The following is a 24491-nucleotide window of genomic DNA, read 5'->3' as shown; positions in this document are numbered from 1 at the left end:
TTCCGATAAACGTTGATCGCGTCGTCCCGAAACGGCAGAGCGACGGACCCATAAAAGTGGCCCCCTCGATCGGAGATGATTCACCGATTTCTTACCACGATCGAGAAATCTAAATATTGCGGTTCTATAGCAATTCGAAATTTCGCGGGTAACACGCCTTATTGGAGCGTCGGTAACCACGTTCCTCGTATTAAAAACACGTTCATTGTATGCTAACGATGGGCAATTTACGATGCAATTTGCACCATCGTATTTTCTCGCGTTTAATTCACCTCCGCTTTTACGCGATTACGCCCCCTTTATCCTTTCATTCATTAGCGCTCGCTCGATACGCGAACGCCGTGCGAACATCACCGTTGACATTCCACCGTAAAATTTCTACCGAGAAACACTGTGAACACGATCCGGTCGTATCGCCCCAGAGTGTACCGACGATACTTCAAAGTCTCTGATTACATGGACGCGCGATCGCAAGTATCCGCCATGGAATGCTGCGTCGTCGTTGCGGAACAATTTCGAAAAACTGACCTAGCCGCGCGATGCCAAAAATCTGGCTTTTCGAGCTTTCTGCGTTTATCTTTCGCAGTCGGACCCGGCTGTCCTTTTTTCAACTTCCTGTCCCCGGGACGTCGATGGAGCAGCCGAGCCTCTCGACTTCTCCGAAGCGTGATCCTCGCTTTTGAAACGGTCCTTGCATCCTGTCCGGGCACCTTGTTCCGCCGATAAGTGAATTCCCCTCGCCGGCGGGGAAATCCAATTAGGTGGAAAAGCTTCGTCTTGAATAAACGTCCTGTGCTTCGTTTATGAACCGTTCGATGCGACGCCTGCGAGCTGCGGTCGATAAGAGCCCCGCCAAGGGGACGTCTGGGCTCTTCGATGCGAAATTATTATCGCTGCCGGCTGATAATGAATCTACCACGACGACGTTTCATCTTTCGAACCACCGTAAATAGTCTGGATCGGGTCTGGGTTAGTTGGTCAATGGTGTTTAACGGCTGGTACGACTTCAGCGTTTGCATAGCGGAGCTCTTAATTCGTCCACTCGTTTTAAATCGCGCGTACGGCAGAGGGGAGTCTCCGACGACCCAGTTAACGCGTCAAGACTTCTAGTTCGAAAATAGGTCCGCGGTTCTTGATAATTTCTTTGTGCGAAGCGTTCTCGCGCATACCGCGATCCGATCTCGATTCGATCAAATGAATCGTGCAGGCCAATCTGCCGATGGTTCGAGCGGAAAAGGAAAACTAGGAAAGCGAAACGGAAACGGGGACGGAGAGGAAGAGTCTGGTCCAGGGTGGCATCGTACCGACGCGGAGATCTTCTAATTGCTTTCTCGGGACGATTAGCGAACAAAGAAGGCACAGTGGGACGGCTATTTGTGGAAACCGGCCAACTGGCGGAGCGGTTACGCTCTCGACCTTCACTGGCCGACAGCAGAACTCGGAGAACGGCTCCCGGTTTCTCGCGAAGGTTGCGCCTTCCATCTCGTCCGATGCGTCCTCGCGTCGCTCGTCCTCTTCCGACCATTTTTCTCCCGGATCCTGTTCTGTCGGACCATCGAGAAGAAAACAATCGCCTGGGATACTTTCTGTTTCTCGTTGCCGCTGGGAAGGCTGACTGCTACGACCATCCTCACGACGCGTTCCACGATCGACGACACCATCCAGCACGAGAGCAAACTTTCTCGCTGTTCGTCTAACTTGCGCACAAGTAATTTCGAGCAGGACGAAGTCTGTAAATTAACGCGAACGTTGGAAATTCAGCAACGAGGAAAACGCGTTTCTCGATGGCTACACGGTCTCGCGGACTATCCCCTCGAAACCACCCTCGTTCGTTTTCAACGATGTTTCTTTGCTCGTTCATCGAATTCCCCGATTTTTCGTTCGTTCCCCGCCCCCATTCCGGCACCAGTTTCACCCCGTTCCATCGCGCCGAATTCCTCTTTCTCGCGTGCGCGATTGCACCCTGCATTTTTTCGTACACTACCATCGCTATTTACATGCGACTCCTCTCCTTCGATCGTACACGTTTTTTCCATTGTTTATACGGGAAATTTCCAACGGAGTGGTTTAATGCCGTTCGAGGGCCAGATCACGCAGTACACCCACCCACCCCTCACCGACGCTGCAGCGACGCGAGGGGAAAAAAGGTTTCGCTCGTAATGGCGCCGCGTGGGATCGCGCACACCGTCCCGTCGAATATTACGGAGGGTGGAGGGTGGGTCTCGAGCGTCGTAGTAATATCGTGGGTCGTGTAATCACGGGACTCTCGATGCGAGAAAAAACGACAGATTAATCGTGCGAGCTCTTATTTCGATGAAATTCCCCGGCGATCGAGCTCGATTACGATGGAAATGGGAATTACCAGCGGAAGATGGGTGTGTCCGAGCGAGCAGGCGCGTACAGCATCCCGAAATCACGATTTCCCCGATGAAAACGAGAGTTTCGAACAAGAGTAAAGCAACTGTTTCTCTCCAAAATTCGTCGAGCGAGTAATCTATGGCGGGCATCCGCTAAATACGAACGTACTCCAACAATTAATTAGGCCGATGGAAATAATCGTCGAGCGTACTCGGTCGACTCTGGCGAGCTAATTATTCCACGGTGGTTTATAAATAGCCGCTTACGTCGACTCTGGTTCTTTCTTGGGAACCGAGAGATGGTCATCCGAGAAAGAATTTAAGTCTCTTGCAAACCTCAACGAGAACAAATATTTTGCTATGCTTGTAACGTAGGTGAAAAAAAATGTAACGCATTCCGAGATTCGCTGGTTGAACGTGCGATCGAGGCAGGAAGTTCGCGGGAAACGTCGGGAAAAAATGCGAACGAACAGCCCCGCGATTCTATTACGCGATCGTGATAGGTTGAAAGGGCGTAGCGGGCTCGTCGGTTTTATATGGACGATAAAAGACGATAAACAGCCAATGACGTCTCTTTGCGGTTGCCGGAGTCGATGGGTTCCATTTGCGCCGCTCGTAAAATTAATTGTCCGTTTCTCTCCGATCTCTGTCTCTCTGTTCCATTCACCGTGGCAGAGAGCTTTCATTAGCCGACCGTTTAAACCAGCGAAGAAGCCCTGAGCTACGATTCCGCGGATCAGATAGGGGCTAATAGGGACTTGAATTCACGAGAGATTGCTCTTCGGAGTCGTTTTCACTTGCTGTTAAATACGGCGAGTGGAAGCAGCGAAATCGGACCACGTTGCCGGAGCTTTTATTACCGAAACAAGACCAAAAAGGTACAACGCTTGGCGCGTTCTTCTTTTCAGAGCGCCGTCGTTAACGAGCCTGTTTACTTTTTTTAATATTCCGACGAAAGACATTCTTCCCTTCGACGATTCTACTTTGCTCTTGCGATTCGGTTCCTTTATATTCTATAATCGTTCGCCGAGGAAAAGGACCAGAGGGACTTTTAACGCCAAGAATCGAACGTCGCGGGCATAACTTTTCTTTCCACGGTGTCTACCGTCGATTTCTCACTCCGTACTTTTCTCCGGGTGAGATCGAGCGTACAAGAACGCCTTAATGCGGACTGAATTATTTACAACGCGAACCCGCGAGCAACGCGCGACGTTACAACGCGCAACGAGGATTCTGCGCGTCTCTCTCATCAGAATCCCCCTGGGAAACGTTCTGCTGCGGGTACTGTGTACATGGCACATCTTGAAACACAACGTATTATCCATCTCGTGCCATGATATACAATCTACATAAATCGACGAGCAACCGCCATCTTTTTTCCACTCCGACCCTCCTCCGCGTCGCGCGAGATTTATGCAACTTCCGGATGGCACTTTCGCGTTCGATAATCCAACACGCTTTTTTCCGCGTGAAATAACTTATCGGTCCAAGAGTTTCGTCCTACGTATCACTGCAATGATTACTGAATAAATTGTTAACTATTTCTCGATCGAATCTCTCCGTTCTTTGTTCGATCAGTGAAATAACTAACGAAACGTCAGAATTCTAACTTGAATTTGCAACCTATCGATTACACTGCGAAAGGGAAACGCTGAGACCGGATTTTTCAATCGCCTCTCCGGTTCCTTCGCGTCCCTTTTTTCCACGTCGCGTCGCAGTTTCTCTTTCCTCGCGACGATTTTTCGTCCTCGAAGCGGCACTGGGGGGTCGCCTTAATATAAAAAAAAATGTGGCTCCTCGAATTTACGACGGGGTTGCCGCCCCTAGGTTCCGTGGATTCCACGAAAGCGAGGGGCGACAGGGATTAAGGGCGAAAATATGAAGGGAACACTGCGACCGAAAACGTTATCGCCAGGAAGACACCGCGAAATCGTTATCTTCCATTTTTCACCTCATAACGTCGGGACAATGACGCCTCCAGCCCGGAGCGACGTCGTTGGTCCCATTCCGGGGAAAACAGGATGGAGAAGTAACGGAGATCTACCCCTTTGCTTCCTTTTCCGGCCGCACTCGCTCCCTGCTTCGATTAAAATCTTTCGGGCTCTCTTCTTTCCGGATATAATTCTTCTCTTTCATTTTGGACGGCTCAGAAATGTGCCAAGTTTATTCGAGGCGTTCCTCGTACCACGCAACGCGATATGGGATCAACGGCGCGGGAACTCTGCTCTTCGAAGAAGTAATTAGTTCTGTCTTTGCGTAGGGATGCGGGATTAAGTAGTCGTATGATTTATGTTCGTCGTAGCATCAAGAATACTCGTAACTGATCTTTGAACGAGACCACGCGTTACTATGACTGATCTAGCAGGACGATCGATCGAACGCGACCACGGTCCCCCGTTTTCGATTACGCCCCCTTACTATTTCCACTGCTGTCGGACGGGGATTCGATCGATCCCCTCCCGTCCTTTAATCTATCGGTCGGACAACGTTATCGGTCGGTTTGCTACAATATCAGCGAGCCCGCGCGTCAGCCTGGACCGCGCTGGTCGCTATGGCGTCCGTTAGGGGTAGCAACGCCAACGACGCAACCCCCGACGGAGCTATTGTGATCGGTGACAAAGACCACGCACTTCGTACACCTCGTTTTACGAGGTGGCAGAGCCGCGAGGCCAGCCGGAAAGTACCAGGAGCACCGAATAAAAGGAGGACCAAGCTCCAAGCCGAGAGAACGAGAAGGAACGGCCCTTGTACCAGGCGGGAGCAACCCACTCGCATTGTAAAACGCGAGAATCGATTTTTCACCCGACCAAGGCCGCAGTGCCACCGCGATGCTAGAGCGAGGAGCTTTTGTAAATGGTGTAAATTGAGCGGGTAAGACGGGAGGAAAACGGGAGGAAAACGGGACGGTGACGGTGTCCCCTCGGGCGCTCCGAGAAAATGCATTAGCGGCGCCGCGACGCCGCGCCGTCGGAGCTTCTCCGGTCCTCGGCGAAAGGGAAATCGAACATTTTCTCTCCTCAAAACTACTGTCTACATACATGTCTGCTTTCTATTATTTGATACAAGTCGTTATTCATCGAATAAAAATAAAAATAAGCATGCCAAGCGGGGTGAAGGAACGACGCGTGTATAAATAATGATCTGGACGCACGGATGATCTATGGTCGCGACTCGATCTTGATCACGCGTAACGCCTAGCCACGTAATCGCGAACACTCTTACCCGCAGGTGTGAAAGTTATTTTCACCGAGAATCACGGAAATAAGATCGCAAAATTGAATTCTGTTCGAAAATCTTTCTTTTCTCGGGCATTTAAAGTAACGAAAACGGACCTCTCCCGATTAAGATTATTCTCGTTCCTGGTTCGTTTCCCGGCTTGTGAAAAAATTCAGTCCCCGTGCTATGCGACGCACGAGCAACGAGACGGATAAATTCATCGCATGCTGGGCGTCGCTTTAATTCCGTGTTCGTTGAACCTGAACGAGAAACGACGTAAATCACCGCCCGAAGAAAAATGATCGGCGATTCGCGCGTACTGGATGGCCACGATTAACTGTTGGATGTTTCGAACCGTACCGATAATGTCCGTCTTAAGGAGGCCGGGATATTCAGCGGTGTCTTATAAATCAATTTTTGCGAGCGTTTCCTTTCCGCGGATCCGACCGATGATAATTATAAATTGCACGTTTAAAGGCACTTTATGCACCGTTAAACGGGTGCGAGCGTGCGTGCATGCGTGCGTGCGACCAACCGATCTAACGGAACTTTCCCGAGTGATTTTAACGACGGTGCATACATCGCGAGCGCCGGCAAAGCGTCGTTCGAACTCTGGATCGATCAAAACCCATAAGCGCGTAGGATGGCTCAATTTCAAATTCTGCACAAAACTCTGCTGCGAAACACACTCGAAAACAAGCATCTTCGCGGATCACCTTTTCCCTCTAGGGTCGAGGAGACCGATGACCACGTCGCAGAGGACCAACATCGCGAATCCTCGATGAATCTTCTGGCGTTCGCGTACGTAGCAGTTTCCACGGAAACGAATATACCCCGGGGCTTGGTACTGTCACGGAAAAACCAACGGTGCACGATCGCGGAAACGCGACATGACTGCGATAAAAAAATTTACCGGACGGTCCGGAAGATCCCGCGATCGACAAGCGACACGCGACTGGACAATGCACCAGTCGCGGGTACAGTGCACTCGGCCACTCACGGTCTAACATTAGACAAAAACAGAAATAGACGATAATTTGCAAATCGGAGGGAGGACCGGCGGCTAGTGGAGAGGATCAAGAGAGACGGAAAACGACCGAGTCCGTTGGAAGTGGGCCAAAAGAACGTCCCACTGCTGGGTGGGAGACCATTAAGATGCTCGATTTTCGGGAAATCTTCTTCGTCTTGCGTAGCTAGCAAACAAAATCGCAGACATTGACATTTGGAAGTCGCGCGATGTCGTAACGGAGAAAGTTCTCTCATTGTTAAAACTTGCAAGCTTCTCGATATATCGAGAATATAAGGCTATTGTTGCTTAATCGCTCCGCAAGTAAAATAAAAATCTGTCGTCGAAGAATTATGTACCGAGATTCAACAACGCGTACGTATCGTATGTGATTCGACGAATTACGAAGCTTGTGTGCTGTGATAAGACGTCCCATATCCACGATATTTTCGCCATAAATCATCTCCACCCTGTGATTCACGAGCTATAAATTAGCTTTCCCGGCTACTCGAAGAATTCAAGGAATCGGCTAAAAAATTTATAGGTGGACATGTTTTCCGCGTAAGAATGATACACGAAAGCAGATAGAAGTCCAAGTATAGTAATTAATTGACGATCGGGGCATCCCGTGCATTATCTATCGCGTTATTACGAGCGAGTTCTTCCGCGTTAAATAAAATTCCATTTCTCGTGTTTGCGGTCTGCGTTGCTCGTAAAATTGTGTCAGACACGCGACGGTGTCGTAAATGTGTGTACCGACCTCGTAAAAAAATCCCGTGAATCGAAAGCGAATCGTAACGCAATTTATCGTTCTCCCGGTAGCTGATTCAATTATTCACGAAGGGTGCATTGAAACTCTGGGGAGGGCCTATTAGCCTGAACCTTTTGAAAGCCGGATTTCTGGACCCTCGAAAACAATGATAAAATCAAACGGACTACTCGTCGCATCGAATCAAATTAAAAATGCAACAATATCGTCGAACCGGAAGATCAAAAGTTCAACTACGAACATTACTTATTATCGTAGCATGCAACATGTTTTCTTCTCTTATTCAAAGCATTTATCTTGCATTCTAGCGCGGTTAAGTTGAAATTGCTACGATGTAAATAGCAATACCCGAGCTTGCTTTACTCGGTTCTGGAATGTTTTAAATAAACGAACCGCCGCGAGACGATCTGCGATCTCGCAGACCACCGAATTCCCCATTTAACTTAATATTCCATTCGACCAAGGGTAAAGTTCTTATCTCTGGTTCCTTTATTCTTACGTCGCCGTTTATTACTTCCGAGGAAGAAGTTTCTGGTAAATCCTTATTGGCAGAAGTCTTGCTTTCCGGATTCCAGATGCTTTCAAGAAAGAAAATCAATTACGGGACTCTACAACGAAGTTGCTCTTAACAAATTGAATCATTTGCTTCGACCGGCGTTTTCTCGTAAACAAAAGTCCAACGACCTCTCTCTGCAAACCAAAGGTTCTAGAACCATTGATTATAAATAAATATCGTTGGTTTTCCAAATCGACTGGGGCAGAGGCCCAGAATCGTCTTCGTTTTGAAAAACCCAGCGCCAGAATCCATCGAACACGTCGCAGAATCCCGTTATTTTGTCCAGCGGCGCAAATTAGTATTCGTTTGCATAGTGTGTCACGTGAACGCACGGGAGGACTGGATTGCGCACGAACGAGTCCGTTTCGACGATCCCTGTCTCGAATGAACAACCATAGAGGGTTTCCCGATGCGCACCGACGCTCGTTCCTCCCACCCTTCGCCGAAACAAACCCCGAAAGTTCGTACAATTGCCGAGAACAATGCGTTAAGCTCGACCCTTCGGCATTGTTTCTGCCTCTTTCGGAATCCGCTCGAACGCGCTTCGTTGGAGCTCTTCTCGCAATTATCGCCGATAAACGGTTCGCGTTCGAGCTTCCGAACAAACGCACCAACGCGAAAACTCCAGACGCTCGCTTTCCCTAGAAAGTCGCGGTAATTAATACGAACGCGTGTTAACGACTGCGTAATTAGCCGAAGCTGGCTCCGTGATAATTAGCCGGAATGAATGGCCCCCGAGCGAATGGCTAGACGCGCTTTTCTTTATTTGTAGAAAGACGCGACCAAGATCTTAAAGAGGCGAATGCATGACGAATTTGTCAGCTATTCGAACATCGAAAAGAGGATTATGCTTACGGCATTGAGTGAAAATTTGTTCGATTCCGTATGAGATTCTCGTCGTGGCACTCGTAGATTGAGAGACGCTATCCGCGGTGACAGAGGGTGGATTATGTGTGGCAAATTGATAGTCGCGAGAAGGGGAGGACTTGGCCTTCGAGACGCCAGAAACTTGCTTCTTACGTTACGTTTGCTCCATCGTATACCAACCAAACATATAAAGTATCCAACGCAGCTCTCATTCTATCAAATAAACAAATATTTAAGAGGTAGATATGCGCTTCTCACTGTAATTCGCAACGATTATTTTTACGCTAGGCCGACTTTCTCTGTGTGTTTCCAAGTATGTACGGTTCGGTGGCTTTGCGATAATAATTAACAGACGTCCAGGAAACATGGTCGCGTCAAAGCAGGAATCGTCGCGACGAATATTGTTTATCTGTTTCCGACTGGATCGTCGAGTGGCTTCCCAGCCGATGCAGCGATTATTTGCATTTCGACGTTTCACTTGTCGAGACTAGCCATTATTTCCAAGTCCGTCTCTCTCGCAACAGGTGCACGGCTGTAGACGACACCGAATCAAATCGAATCGAATCGAACATGCACGCTGCTCTCCGTTTCGTGGACGTCAAACTCGACGCGGACGCGAGTATCGGAATTATTGGATAGTTTGGGCTGCACGTTCGTCTCGTTTTGCGTTGATGGATTTGAAACGTCGTGCCAGTATTCTGCAGGAACGAAATTCAGTATTTTTCGGTTGCGTCGAACCCGTAATTTCGACTGGTTTCGGCCAATTTTCTCCAATCAAATGTAAATGTTCGTGTCGGACGGCTGGAAAATTACTTCGGATCGGTCGGTGTTCGTGAACAAAAATCTCTTCTTGATTTTCACAATCACATTTTCGTTCAAAGATGCAAAGATCACCGGCCTGTTTCAGCCATGCTCGAACGAAGAAGGCCCTCGCGTAGCAGGCGAGAAATTAAATTCACTGAAAGTAAATCGAGTTTACCCGCACCACGGGACCAAAGGGTCTAACGAACCAAAAAATCACGTTGCTACGCGTCCGCCAAGGAGAAGAGGAAGACGAAGCAGAAGGGCTCGTCGACTGGCTAAGAAGGTTTCGTAGTACCTTGCTGCACGGATATTTAAATGAAAATCCTAATTTGAATGGCTAACAGAAGGGAAGATCTTTTTGTGCCTCAATTGTAAAGTACGCGTTACGACTACTATTTTTAACATTGTATTTTACGCATTAGAAATCTACGTCGATGGCAATTACATTGGCAAGTAATCAATTTTTAGCGGTTAGTTAGAGTGTCTAGGAGTCTTAAAAGGAAATGACTACTTTCCTGTTAGCTAAGTTTGCGTGCATAATTCAAGAGTGGACCGGTATCGATTGAATTTGCCCTGTGATTCGGTTCCGTTTCAACGTTCCATGGGACACGAGAGGGAAACAAAGTTGAAGGAAGAAGTTAAGAACGACGAAACGGGAAAAGCGAAAAAGAGAGCGGAACCCTTGAAAGATTCACGAGCAACCAAGTTTGTCGAGTATTCTCCAAGAGGATAGAACAGACAAACAGTGGAGAAAACAGCGAAAACGAGGACATTTTTTTATTCTATCAAACAAAGTCGATTCCTGCAAGCTATACGTTCGAGTGGAACTCTAAGTTAAAATTTTATAGAGGACTAGCAGAGCGTTCGAGACGTGTACATGAGCTTGTTGAACGAACCTAGAGACGTTGTGTGTTCAAGGTTCGATGATCGGGGCGGTCTTCTCGACAAGCAGAACGTCAACCTGATTATATTTAATTGCGGTCGTTCCCCTGGTCCGCGGAAGGGTCGCACGGAAACCGGCCGGAACGATAACGCCGATAACTCATCTCTTTATTCCTGGTGAAATCGCATCCTCCTCCCGCTATCACCATTTTTCCCCTTTCCGTTCTTCCGTGCCGTTGCCAGAGTAGAAAGGACCGAGTTTCGTGGAATTTTCACGCACGCGAACAATTTTATGCCGGGACGCGTGTCTCCGCACCATAAAGGTATCAGGGTTTAGATTGGAGAGCGGACAGAAATCGCCTCGCTGCGCTGAGAAAGGGAGAAGAAGAAAATTGCCGAGGGCGTAGATTCGAGGTGGCAAAGTAAAAGAGCCGGCGGATGAGATCGACCCTCTGGATTAGCCCGACCAGCCGGGCATTTCGCTAATCGCGTTCGAACTTCCATAGGAACTGGCTGTCGGACCGACAAAGCGTAATCATCCCAATTACGTTTCCCAATGCCGAACGCTCTCGGTTCTCTCGTTTTCTTCGACCGACCACAGTCTATCTTTTCGCCCGGACAAGCAGGGCGACGCTCGATGAACGAAATCTAAAAATTACCACTATCTCTTGCCGATAAAATAGATACAAAGGCTGAACTCGATGGAGGTGGCGAGTAAACAGAAGCAATCGACAACCAACAGTAGTAACGTGGATAATACAAGTAAATTTGCACGTTGATCGATCATACGCTGGCTGGTCAGAGTCAATGTAGTATTAACATTCAAACGATTACCAAGCTCTCCTCTCCCTACGGCGGAGGTAACGAAGCGCGAAAATTAATGGACCGTCCTTGCCAGATAAATGACAAAAGAGCATCGCTCCGAATATTAGCAGGATCCTCGTAGGCGACAACGCGAATTATCGTACCGATACCGGCGCGCTGCAATTCTAACAAGATTCACTTTCGACCGCTAGCTGCATTAATGGCAGCGGGACAGACTCGTCCGCCGCCATAAATTACTTTTCCCCTCGCGTCGGTTTTCGGCGCTACCTGCTCCCGGTTTTGCCCGCGTTCGACGAGGGGACCCGGGATTTCAGGCCAGATTCCACCACGGATCCCCATCGAATTCGTATAAATTTCGCTGGCTCGCAAAATTTCTCAGCAACGCGACTGGCTGGATCTGGCAGAGGCCGGCTGGGATCTGACCGCTTTAGAGTTACGTTTACGTTCGTCGAGGAGGCCACAACGAGATTCTACAATTTTCTTGGTGGATATTATTCCGCTATTTACTACCTTATTCGTGGCACAAATTGAATCGGGGAGGTTTCGTTGCTTAATTAGTAACCGATCGTTACAGACCGGTATCGCGGTACAATGTGATAGTTACCGAATCGATGTCTGCGTTTTATCGCGCTCAAGAGTCTCTGAAACATGTGCTGGGCGCAGACCGTAGGAAACAAGGAAACCAACCTCTTCCTGTACTCCGACTACATTCGTTTGCTCGCGTAACCACGACTACGAGTATTCATCTTGCGAAACCTTCGAGTTCGGGGATCGTCCTCCGGGAATTTATGGGAGAGCATTGGGGTTCTGTGGCTGACAGTTTTAGCAGCCTAGTAAAGAAGACCTCAGACGACATAGAAGCACCGCATTGTTTCACGGTTCACGATTGGCTTCGCAATAATTTCTGGCCACACATTATATTTTCACTAAGGAGTTTTTTTTCTCGAAACTGAATAAGATTTCGGATATGTATCTATTGACCAAAAATGATTGTAATTGACCCCTGCAACCGAAAATATTTTTTTTAGAATGATTTGAAAATTTCTCTTTTTCAGTAGAATATTCCTGGTCGCTGGTCAGACATTATATTATATTTTCAGTAATGAATTTTTTTCTCGAAACTGTGTAGGATTTCGGGAGTGTGTCTAAAGACCAAAAATGGTTGTAATTGACCTCCACAACCGACAATATTTTTTTTTTAAATTTGTTTCTGATTTTTTGTTTGACGCTTCATCATTGTTTAAATTCATAAGTTGTTCAGTGTTATATATCCGGTCGTATAGCTAATTCTCATTATGCGATATTTCAATGCTTATTCAACGTATTCGCAACATCTGACATCTTTGTACGATCCGTGCGTGAAACGCTACACCTGGTGTTGACGCGCACCGGAAATTAACCAATTGTCAGATTCCTGGCGACAGAAGTTCCAGTCAGATTGCGTGGCACGGTACCTAAACCTTTTGTTCGTCCAAGATAACTGTGAACTTTCTAAACGCGTACAGTTCCTCAGTCGAAAGAAAGTAATAAGACGCGGGCGACGTTGGATCATCGAACCAGCAGCCAGAAAATGGGGAAAAATGTTACGACGAGCTGGATGAAATCTATTATCGGCAGAATTAGCGGCGCCTGGAGGCACGTATTTCGGCGACACACCCTTTGTCTACGGCTAACGATACGGAGCGGTCGGATAAGGGTTGCGTAGCCGTGTACGCACGGTAGAGCTCCCCTCGCAAACATCAGACTCGCGTTAGTCGTCAGAAATCAGGGGGATATCCGGTGGCAGCCGGAGAAACCAACCCTGGAGAATCCCCGCGGTGCCCTGCTCTTCTACTCTCTTGTATCGTGTTTCCCGATAATTCGATCGACGTTCGTTCCGCGTCTGACTCGGCTGGCTCGCGCGTTTCGATCGCCGGGGTCTATTTCTTCCCGCGGGAGGAGAAACTCCTCTTCCTGCCGGACCCGATTAATTTCGTAAGACTCGACTCTCACCGGGGACACAGGGACGCGTCTAGTTTTACAACGGTCCCACGCAACCGAGACAAACCAGTCGAAAACGGTTTGAGATAGAAAATAATATCTCGATACATAATTTTATTCGTTTTTGCTACAACTAATTGGGAAACTTTCAATCATCGACGCAGTCGTTCGCAATAAATCACTCGTGCGCGTTTCCTAAACGTGTTGCTTTCGATGGGCACCTGACCGACTCGACGCGACGGTCACCTGCACCGTGCACGATGATTAACGACACAGAAAGCAATTATCACGATCGAACGCGATCGTTATCGATCGCAAGCGAGACCGAAGGACACCGTGGAGAAAGGGAAATTTGAGTAGAACGCATTTGAGTAGTAGCCCGGGGGAATCTTCGTATATCCAATTTATGCCCTACATCGATTACTATACCCTCGATCGTGGTGGCCGACATGGATGATTATCTTAATGATTATGTAGACAACGCGAGTTCCGGCGAGCGACGCTGAATTAATATGATCGAGGGGCTAAAAAGGGTTTGCGATAACAAATTGGAATCTAGACGAGTCGAAGCGTGACTAACATGTTTACGGGAGGAGGACATTTATTAACGAGGTATATTTTTCTAATTGTACGTATGTAAAAAACGTCCAACGCTTTACGAGCTTTTGCCCATTAAATGCCGGTTTGCTCGCGGCGGATTTCGCAACCGGAGTAAATCCGGTTTTAATACGATCGGTCAAAGGTCTCGAGGTTGCAGACGGGCCGCACGGACACGAAAGAAAGATCGTTCCTCTTTTATCGAACATCTTGAATGCTACTTGGATCCGCATTAGATTCGCGTTAGATCGATCCCGACGAGTCGTTAACGGAAACGTTACGTTTTGCTCGTAGACTGAGCGAAAAAAATGGCGATGTTTCAACGAGGGTGAACTTTTTAGCGAGATTACCGGCCGATAATAATTCAACCACGGAGCTGCGGCCCGAGGATGGAATTTCATTTCAATTCCACGACCCCACCACCACGGGCACGAGGCTCGTGTTTTAGGGGGCTGCGAACGACAGTGGCGCGAGACTGAAAATTTCCTCGGAATATCGAGAATCGCGAATGGAAACGTTGCTTTCTTCTCTACTTCTTAACAAGTCGAGATCGTATAAATAATTTTGCGAATCTGCGCGTTTCTTTTCAGGGCATTCGCGTTTCCGGGCGTCGATTTCCCATTCCTGGTCTACGAACGAACGAAGATTCAAAACTTTCGAAGCGTTCGCGAGTGTCGCGTTGCTCGCCAACGCGAAAAGCTCGCGGAAGCATAATTCCAAGCTCCCGGGGCTCTCGCCGCGGAATATCCCAAGTATGCTCGAATTATTTTTCTTTCAATCCCGGGTGGAAAAAATTCCGGAAAACGCGTAGAGCTACGGTTCGACCGGAGGGGCAGAGAGCACGCGAAAAACGACGCAAAAAGAGGGTCGACACGATACGGAGAAACTCCGAGCCCGATAACGACATGCACGCGTCGAGTTACGCTTTCAAAAGCGCACCGTGTATCGTTCGCCGTTGACGCGAATGAAATTTCCATTTTTCTCATCACGCCTGCCGTGGATACCGAGTGCCTGACAGCTTCCCTCTTGCCACGGAAATGCTTTCCCCTCTCCCTCACCCCTTTTCAATTCCCGATCAACTATTTCTCCGCTAGCATTACTGAATTTCTCGCTGCTCGTCACTCGTAGATCCTAATTCGAATAGTTTCAAATTTCCACGACGGAGTAGGCGCGCATCAATCTTGTTTCTGTAGTTTCTGCGAACAGAATACGGGGGCGGTTCGCATGGAAAATTAAACGACGAGCCGACAAACGATAAATACTTGGGAAATTAGCATTTTCGCGAACAAACGAGCCAATTCGGGGCATGTGTCCGAGATCAACGTCGTAATATTATGCGTAATCGCTTTCGGCTGCCAGCTGCTTGTCGTTTCTTGCTGTTAGACGAACACCATCCACGCAAGCTGGAAGCTCTTCTAATATCCTTCGAGCATAACGAGCGGGCTCTTTTTGTCTCCAAGGACTACCTACCGCGCTCCGACGGTTCGTTTTAGTTATCGGTGCAAAAAAAAAATATAAAGAATCGCTCTAATGTCATTCGACGAGCGTAGGAAACGATTTAATAACAATTTGAAGACAGCAAGGATGCGAGAAATAAAATTAAGAAGGCGATATAAATTGCGAGAACGAGCTGGCACGCAATAACGTCGAAAGTTAGGCGCGCGTTTAATCCAACGGAGCGGTCGTTACATGGTGTCCCATATACCATCGCGGATATTGTAGGCAAAGTCTTCCATAGATCACTAGGAAGCCCTTACGATATGGAAATTATTCCGCGTGCGCGAGGCCACGAGGCGTTGGGAACATTTCCCTCATAAATTACGGGGATTCATGATTTAACCGTGGTCACTCGAAAGGGGTGGCTAACGATGGTTGTTCAACGACGTCACCCTCTTCGAGAATCTACGATCCTCGTTTGCCCAAAACTAGAATACTTTAGCAGAACTCCATGCTGCTAAGAAAATTAAATTCCCGCAATTACAACTAATTTTTTAACAAACGTGCGACTACCGTGCCCTTCAAAAACACTGTTTCGAAACTATATCGAGAAAAAAGCAAGGAGTCGAGTAGATCTGCTCTTGACCTCGAGAAGACTAAGAGAAGAAGAAGAAGAAGAGATACTCACCGCTCATAGGAATTTGGGGTCGTGCAGAGCTCGCTCAGCATGCAGTCCAAATCGGTCGCCAGGGAATTAAGCAGCTGAAAGAGAAGCAAAAGGGGTTAGGGCTGTCGGAGCACACCTCGTTTCGCAGCGGTACATCGATCGTGTTTTACCGTTTAATGAATAGCCAGTCTACGGACTAATATTTACGCGTCGGGAGTATAACTCGAATAAAATTTAAGGCGAGACATTTAATGCCGCGTCGGTGTTCGAAATTTCGCGATTTTTAGAGTATTGGGGAGAAACGAAGTTCGTACGGGGGCACATCCCGTCGCAGTCGTTTCTGCTGTACAGCGAATGCCTCCTGTATTTGCATTGCATCATGGAATCGGAGTCCGGAAAATTAGAAGGTTTCCATCCAGAGGCACTTTCGTAAAGTCAATATTGAACGCGGAGACGTCCGATAAAGTTTCGCCGTTCGACGCGGGGGCGATATCGGGCGACGCGGTAAAGGCAATGTAGTATACGGTATATCTTCCGTCCAATCTACCACCCGACGGGATATTATAGCCGAAAAATTAATTTACGCGTCCGCGTGTCTCGTATCGAATTCCCTCCACGTTACAATTGCTATCTAAAGGGATTTAGATATTAACTGGCTCGGAACAAACTCTCGTCAGAGCGTGATCGACGAAAGACGCGTACTTCCGCGTATGAAATCTGTCCATTTATTATACCGCTATGGCAACGCATGCAACGAAAAAAAGAAACAGGCAACTCGTAACGGGTACTCGGCTACTTCACCATCGTCCTCTTTTCACCGCTGGAACTCCCATTCACGGCACGACAGAACGGCTTTAATTACGCACGGTTATTGTGAAATCCTGTATTAATGCCGACGGAGCGACTCGAGTGGAATTACATAAATAATGAACGGAAGTAAGTTTGCTTTCATGCGAATCGTGCACAGTGGACCGCGTGGGGCTTAACCGACGCGACGACTAGACTTTACAAATATTTAGTTATTCGCGGCACGGTCGCAGAGAATGCTGTCGATAACTTCGTTCGAGTAAACGCGAAAGGGTAGCAATTTTAGGAAGACAATTAATGCTGTATCTTGAAGAAAATTGTTAGCTTTTGGTCGAGGGTTACGGGACTCGACTTGGGGGTGCTCGTAACGCGTACAGCAATAATGCGATAGAGCGCAGCATAACGCTCGTTCTCGAGCGCAATTTAAATACCACCGGAGCCCTCGCGGCGCTCAGAAGTTGAGTCGACCTTAAAGGGTCATCGTGAGAATGTAATTGCAATTCAACCCTAACCCCCCGTCCCGATTTTCAACCCTCGTTTACCTCCACCGTGGACCGTGGACCGCAATCTGTCGATACGAGTATCGAGTCTCGTTGTGACACGGGTACGCCGCACGGTTCAACGAATCCCAGTACGTTTCTGAAATTTTCATGCTCGTCCCTTGTCAAGGATGGTTCGATCGACTGCTAATAGAATGTGGCATTGTTGTTCGCTAATCTGGTCGCAGTTTCTACCGTTCCCCGCTACATTTATCATTGCACCGTAAATGGAAAGGTTCGAAACGGAACGCGCGATCGAATTTCAAATAGATGTTCGTGTTTCAAATGCACAGCGTCTGTTCCAAGTATGTTCGTACGCATTCAAAATTCATGTTTCAAATAAAAATGCGGCAGATTCGAATGTCTGCGCTTTGAACCGTGGACAAGAGATACCTGTGTAACGCGGTACCTTCGGTTACCGAATATTCGATTCGTACGCGGAATCTCGTGCACGCATATTCGATGTGAGTCACGCGAGCAACCAAGCATGGAACCCCATAGGACTCTGGTTAGATATTACGGCTGTCGAACGTTTGCTCGCGAAACCGTTGAAATCGATACGATCGCCAAACCAACCATAAAGAATAGGATAGAATTCGGGATCTAGAAACTTTTCGTCGGTCGTTTCAACGTTTTTTTTTCGTACGATGAATAGACGACCGTCCATCCATCTCCGATGATGAATCCCAAAGAGAAATCAAAAGTATGCTAGCGAGGTCGGAAGAGCCGTGTAAAAAATGCACGACGACCGTGACGCGTCTAGAATTTTTAACGAGCACCGTTAACCGATGAAAAACTTGACAAGAATTCGCATAAAAGCGCAGTGGAACCTTGACGTTCGGATATTTACAGAGCAAGGATAAGCTCGGCTGTTTCGCCGCAAAAGCTCCGACCATGGCCGAGTTACCAGCGTTTTTCATCCGCGACTTTTCTCGCTACTTGTAAAAAATGCAAAAACGATTTTCGTGTCCCTGACCAAGATCGCGATTCGCGTGTTGGGTCCACTTTTTGCATCCTAAACACCGTGATTTTCGCTTAAGATACGCCGTTCGAAATTTCTAATAACCGTATCGTATATCGAAGCTTTCGGCCATTAAACTACCGCGTACCCTTACTGTAAGCCAAAGAAGAAGAGCGTTCGAGGAGCAAATGCGAGCGACGGTAGGGCAGCGCGCTCGAATTAAAATGGCCCGCTGAAACTCATTCTCCGAATTAAACGGATTAGATCCAATCAGCACCGGTCCGCTGTCGTTGCTGCTGCGCAACACGTTGTACCGTTGTCGCCGCGTTTAATTCAATTCTGGTCTTTGTTTAATTAAATTCACCGACGGGGAAGAATAAAGATTTCGACGGCGGATTAATTACGTTTCTCACGGATACCCGAAAACGAGTGAATTATTGTCTGATCCAGTCTGAATGGTACACGGGTTCGAGTTGGTTTCGTAGCGAAGGAACAGCGCGAAGGAAAACAGAGTCGTTCGGATCGCCGTTCGAGATAGCCGACAATGTATGCCTACGTCCCGTCCAATGGTCTGTTAGTTTGCATAATGCACCCACATATGTACATAGACCACCCAATATTTCACTCCGGCATACCGGTTGCCTGCGACGAACGCGCGGGATAAAAAGTAAAAAGTTCCTCAACCCCATTCGATATCTGCCCCCGATGGAATTTTTCAACTTCCTGCGGAGTAGATGAGAATTTATTCGATCCACGCCCGAAATTCAATTTGCCGCTTAATCACCTTGCTGGTCGTATCGATCGGAAGAACAACTATTCTCCGGGGGAATCGAGCATCTTTATCAAAGTCCCAATATCGACGCACAGAAACCGTAGTCGGCGCTGATCTATCAGCATCCATTTATATGCACCTCGCGTGCAAGCACGGTGGACTTGGCGTGGTTGTTTTCACCGGGCGTTGTTTATACCAGTCGCAGCCAGTGGCACATGGAACGTAGAGGGGGTGCAACAACGATTAGGCGCCGCAAACGACAATTAAACGGGCTCCGGGGCTCTGGCTCCGGCTTCGGTGCCCAGCAGCTCGTTATCGTAATGGACGATGCACGCACATAATGCAACCGGCCGACAAATAAACCTCCAACACGCGTCCGGTCAGCGACGTGCGTCTCCCGCAAAAGTCGAATGTCCACTGCCGTTGTAAGAATTCGTTTAATAGGGACACGTTCAACGGAAGCGTCGAGTATAACGGGTGTCTCCGCTCGAGCTATTCCGAAGCGTCGGCGATACGTACACACTATACGAGCAAATTCAATTTTTATTCAAAATGGAGAGACAACGAGCATTGTCACGAATTCGATACGTCTGAAATGTCAACCTGAAAGTCACCGCGCACGATCGTGGTCGGAGGTTATCCCGAAGGCGTCCAACGAATACAGTAAAACCTCGGAATAAAAGCAACGAGGAAAGTTGGCTGCTCCTAACGTCGAGTATAATTTTTACGGCCTGAAACCGCGGGCACACAGAGTGTGCAGCCAGCGACAGCTGCACTCGATCGGCTATGTTACGTGTTTCCCGTGTTCACCATTTATTTACTAGCCTCTGTGTGCCAACGAACGCACGACACCAGAGTTGATAAGACAACGAGAGGCCGCGGCGTTCGTAAGCGCATATCTTTATGCATCAGTCAGCACCGCGGTAGAAAGAAAAACGTGGACGCAGGAATAGAATCAAAACTGAGGTTCGAGCGAAGGTGAATCTATGAAATTTCCCAGCCGAGGAACACGCGTCGCGAATACTGATCGCCGAGCGATCCTGCGATCGTGATTTATGCACTTCTCGACGTTCAAATTCACTCACCAGGATGTTTAAAACTTTGGGTCGAGAGTACACCACTTCGTCACTTTTCGAACGTTTCACCAATTCGTACCACGCGACGCCACTAATTCCACACGACTGACGCATACGCGACCCGATCCCATTTTACGCGCTGCGCTCAACAACGGAGAACGACGTTAGAAAATGTTCACGCCGACATTCGTCATAAACTGTTAGTTAAAAACTCGAAACGATTCCACTGTTCGGTGCGGCGACGGTGGTCCGTAAGAATGGCACGTAAAAGAAAGTGTTATCGTTTCGTCTATGCAGGCTAGTTGAAACGTTTTTGTAAACATCTTCTTTCGATCGACGCAGGTGAGTGAACCGAAGTTTAACGCCGGTTGTACAGCCACGTTACAAGTCGTGTGTACTTGTAGCTTGGAATCGATACGAACGTGCCACCGGCTCGCTGTTCAATTTCCATAGCAACATCTGATCCAAACAAACATGACTTCTTTATACTCTTTGACAGTCTATCGAAGGTACGTTCGAAGAGGAGGGACCGTCTCGTGGGTATCGAGTTAAAGGAAGAAGAAAAACAAAGTCGCGCGTACGGACGGGATTTCCCCTCGAGCGTCTCGCAAAAAGATTCGCAACCACCCTCGAGTGGCTCGACTTTCTTTACAGGGTCTGCTTTAAGTCGTCGGGCCTTAAAGGGACACGTCCTACGGGTCGCCACGTGCCCTCCAAGAATATAATTCCGGTGAACGGTTGTAAGATCGGCGTTGTACATTCTCGAGTTTTCGACTTTTACCACCGCGCTACGCCCTTCCAAATAATTTAACATCGTTTTAACTTGATTGAACGAACGATTTATGGTTGCGGTTTTACGCTTTCCTCTTTCCTACTCTCTCTCTTTCTCTCTCTCTCTGGCATCGTTCGAGTTTCTTCCGCGCCAATGGTCCGGCACGATGCGATAGAAGCGTTCGCTTCGCTGAAACTTCTCAACGTTGCCTTCATTTTTCTCTCTTTTCCTCGGCATCGATCCGATGCACGACCAACGGTGATCGCAAGATAGGACTTTGCCCTAACCACGGACAGACTAATTATAGAATAAACTATACGGTAAACGTTGCCAACAATGCTTTCTCGCGTCGTAAGAATTGGGGGTTCGCGAGCACCCCTTTCCTAAATTAATTTGTCTCTAAGTTCCGGTCAAAAACTTGTACCCTTTGTTCGTGGCAAAGTTTGCTCAACTCTGGATAGAAATACGAACAATACGAGTCTCGAAACAATGCTCCTTCGACACCCGATGCGCATCGATCGAACCACATCGGAAGACATTTCCGCAGACGTCGTTTCAGTGTCTAGAAAGTTTCTTGTCGAACAATTGCCGGTACATGTTCGATCTTCTGGCTGACAACGAGTCTACTCTGTCGCTGGATATCCGTGGTTCCAATTAGCCGTGCGTTCTCACAGGCTTCGATTAATGTCGAAACGTTCCGGCGTTTAAAATTTTAAACGATCTCAAGAAAAATCGCGAACGCTGTCTACGGCATAATTCTCCCTCGCATTAACTCACGCGTTTCCTTGGGGACAGAAAGCTATCTGTTCTTATCCACGCGCGAAGTTAAAACGTTTTTAAGCTGCGAGGTACGTAATAGTCCCCGTAAGCGTGCAAGAAGCGGGAATGGAGTCCGTGTTCTCGCATAATCGTCTAGACAACTCGGTCCATTGAAATTCCAGTTAATTGCGTCGCTCTCTACACGATTGCTTTAGCCATTGATTCTACTAATCTTATCGGCTATACTGTTGTTCGAGGTGAGTAATTATCGGCCAAAGATGAAACCGATTTGTTCGAAGTAATTTACATGACCGTCAAGAAATTAGAAAGTGCCAAGAAAATGATTAAGGCGCGATTTTTTGCGATGTTAATTTTGATAAATATCGCAAATCATTGGAACGGAGTATATTTTTGCGATTGCCGAGAACAAAGGAGCTTCGAGTCACGGCTCAAGAGCGTAGGAACGTCGACTATCCATCATATTTAGAAAATCGTCCCGGACGACGCGCGCGACCGGAAATGAAAAGGAAACATCGCGAACATTAATTCTACAACGGCGAGATATGGCTTTGGTGCATGACAAAATTTGCATTAAACGGGATTCCGCCGACTTGGCGTTTCACCGTCGACCCTCCAGCCACAGCGATACTTCACTTTTTGCCCTTTTGCATACCTTTCGAGTTCCCCGCCTTCGGTAATATTTCCCCCGTCGTTTATAAAATTCCGGTCACGCTGCTCGTTCAATACCGATCGAGAAATCGCAAAAAGACGCGTCCGAGGAGCGAGCAGCCTCGTTCGAAACGTCGTACATTTACGTTTGAACATTTTTAATGTCTAATGAAAGAGAACCAGAATTTCCAGCAGAATGGAAGAGCAAAGAGATGACGGTTTTATCGTGTTTCGGTCTTCCAGGGTAGATCGATCCGATAGAAAATTAATTCGTAAAGAATTAGAATATCGTGGAACGATTTAAATTCTATGCTCGCGTAAACCGACGAATACACAGAGGAAAAGAAGAAACGCGCGACGTTCGCGTGGATAATCAAAAGCGAGGACGGCGATGATAACGCAAGTACGCGTGGGATGGAATCGAGCGAAGGGCGAGGAATATAAAAAGGAAAAAGATGTTTCTCCGTCCCGTGTTTCCCGAATATTTTCTACCGACTTTCCCGTCTCTAGGCCCGGCTGACAAATTACGTCACTTCCTCCCGCGCCCTACGTGTTGTGACTTTCGTGGCTACGGTTACGAGCGTCGTTTGCGCGAGGTCGACATCTTTGAATACACATCGGCGTCGCGACGGTTCGTTCCCGTTTGTATTGTACATACATGTACAAACGACACACACGATCCCGCCCACGGTATCCGTGGACATCTTCGCGCGATAAGGATAAGGGTTACGCTGGATCCTCGTATCAGAAGTTATTTGGACAACGATAACACGAGCCCCGAAAGCGGCTTCAATTCTTCCTTAGATATTATTACGTAGACTTGGTGAGATGGTAGTGACCCTCGCGGAACGACGCTCTTTTCGAAATTTTTTCAAACAACAAAAATCGCTGGGATTAGGTATGTTTATCGTTTTCATTTACCATCAAGTAGCTGGACGCATTGCTGCCCGTGGATTCCCTCTTTCTCGGAGACTCGAAGTCCCTCTGTACCAACGACGTCATCTCCTTCTCATATTAGTCATCAAGCTTTTGGCACCGCGTCCCACGAATACGATAATCCTCTATAACGAAGATTACACAAAGATGCACTATTTCACCGACCACGAAAAACCGCCGCGCACCATAGGAACCGTATCTGCAATTAAAACAAAAGCACAGTTTCGTTAAAAGTCAATAGGAATGCTCGTTATCGATATTAAAAACACGTAAACAAGAAACGACTGTTCATAAAGCAACTGTTGCATTCTTTCAAGTTCGTTCAGGCGTTCTTCGCGGTACAGAGTGTTAACTTGTGCGAATCGTCAGTTTGAGGCCCTTTTCGTCTCGCGGACCATAGCAAATTTCCGGACTCGGGGTCGAATTTTGGCAGTAATTTGCGACGATATTTCATCGGTTTCGCGTGCAGCCCGTGGGATTTAAATTGTAAGCTTCGCTAAAGCGTCGGCTTACGGCGTCGTCGTTAAACTGCACGGATCTCGATGGTTGTTTCAGGATCTTTGGATTTACGAGCGTGGATTAAACCTCGTGGATACGACGCGAAAGACACCGCGAGAAATTGCGCGGGCAAACGTTATTTAGCGAAGAGTCTTCGCTTACTCGCAAGACAATAATTTTGCGCGACGTCCGCGCCAAAAGCAATCGGGCGGAACAGCGGTTATGAATTACGCGTTTTCAAGATCGAGTATCTTCGATTGCTTTCTCTCTTTGGTCGTGCCGATAACGTACGCGCGACAGACGCTCGCTGCACTCTAACCTTTCGCCAAAATTCCAACGCCTGAATGTATGCGTGCTCGTTAAGCAGGATGCGTTAAATAGTAAGCGAAGTCGTTGGCGTTGTTGCATCTGGTTGTTGGGAACAAGGAACATATGTTAGCTCGTAGGCTGTCTTACGACCGTCTGATGTCATCGGCACAGATCGTTCGGACGATTTCGCAAGTCAATTTTAATCGAGACCAATCAGGGCAATGACTGTAGCTACCGACCAAGAATAACGATAAAGCGATCCATGGGAGCGCGCCTCGACCGCGTGAAAATCATCGATCAAAGATTAAACGAATAAACGGCAACGGTACGCTAAACTTTTACGGGCAGGAATGCTGGTTTATGTCTCGACGATGACATAAGAAATTCGCCTGTGGCCCTATGGAGGTCAAGGCGAGCCATGAACGTCGAT

At 47.8% G+C, this 24491-nt stretch overlaps 1 protein-coding gene across 2 annotated transcripts in view; it reads right to left on the bottom strand.

Moving 5' to 3' along the window:
• The window catches only part of LOC122396861 (protein sprint), a 97829-nt gene that overhangs the window by 40096 nt on the left and 33242 nt on the right, over positions 1-24491 (bottom strand). For both annotated transcript variants that reach the window (XM_043395580.1, XM_043395581.1), the window contains exons 5-6: positions 23240-23453; positions 15985-16058 (exon numbers count right to left, since the gene is read on the bottom strand). In XM_043395580.1, the coding sequence (XP_043251515.1) occupies positions 15985-16058; positions 23240-23320 (155 nt within the window). In that variant the 5' untranslated portion in view covers positions 23321-23453. The remainder of the gene's footprint in view (positions 1-15984; positions 16059-23239; positions 23454-24491) is intronic.

The sequence above is a fragment of the Colletes gigas genome, unplaced genomic scaffold (genome assembly GCF_013123115.1).
Source record: "Colletes gigas isolate AHSC1104 unplaced genomic scaffold, ASM1312311v1 Colletes_gigas_Sc00008, whole genome shotgun sequence".
In the NCBI taxonomy this organism is placed as follows: domain Eukaryota; kingdom Metazoa; phylum Arthropoda; class Insecta; order Hymenoptera; family Colletidae; genus Colletes; species Colletes gigas.
Note: the sequence above shows the minus strand (reverse complement) of the source record. Positions and strands in the feature narration are given on the sequence as shown.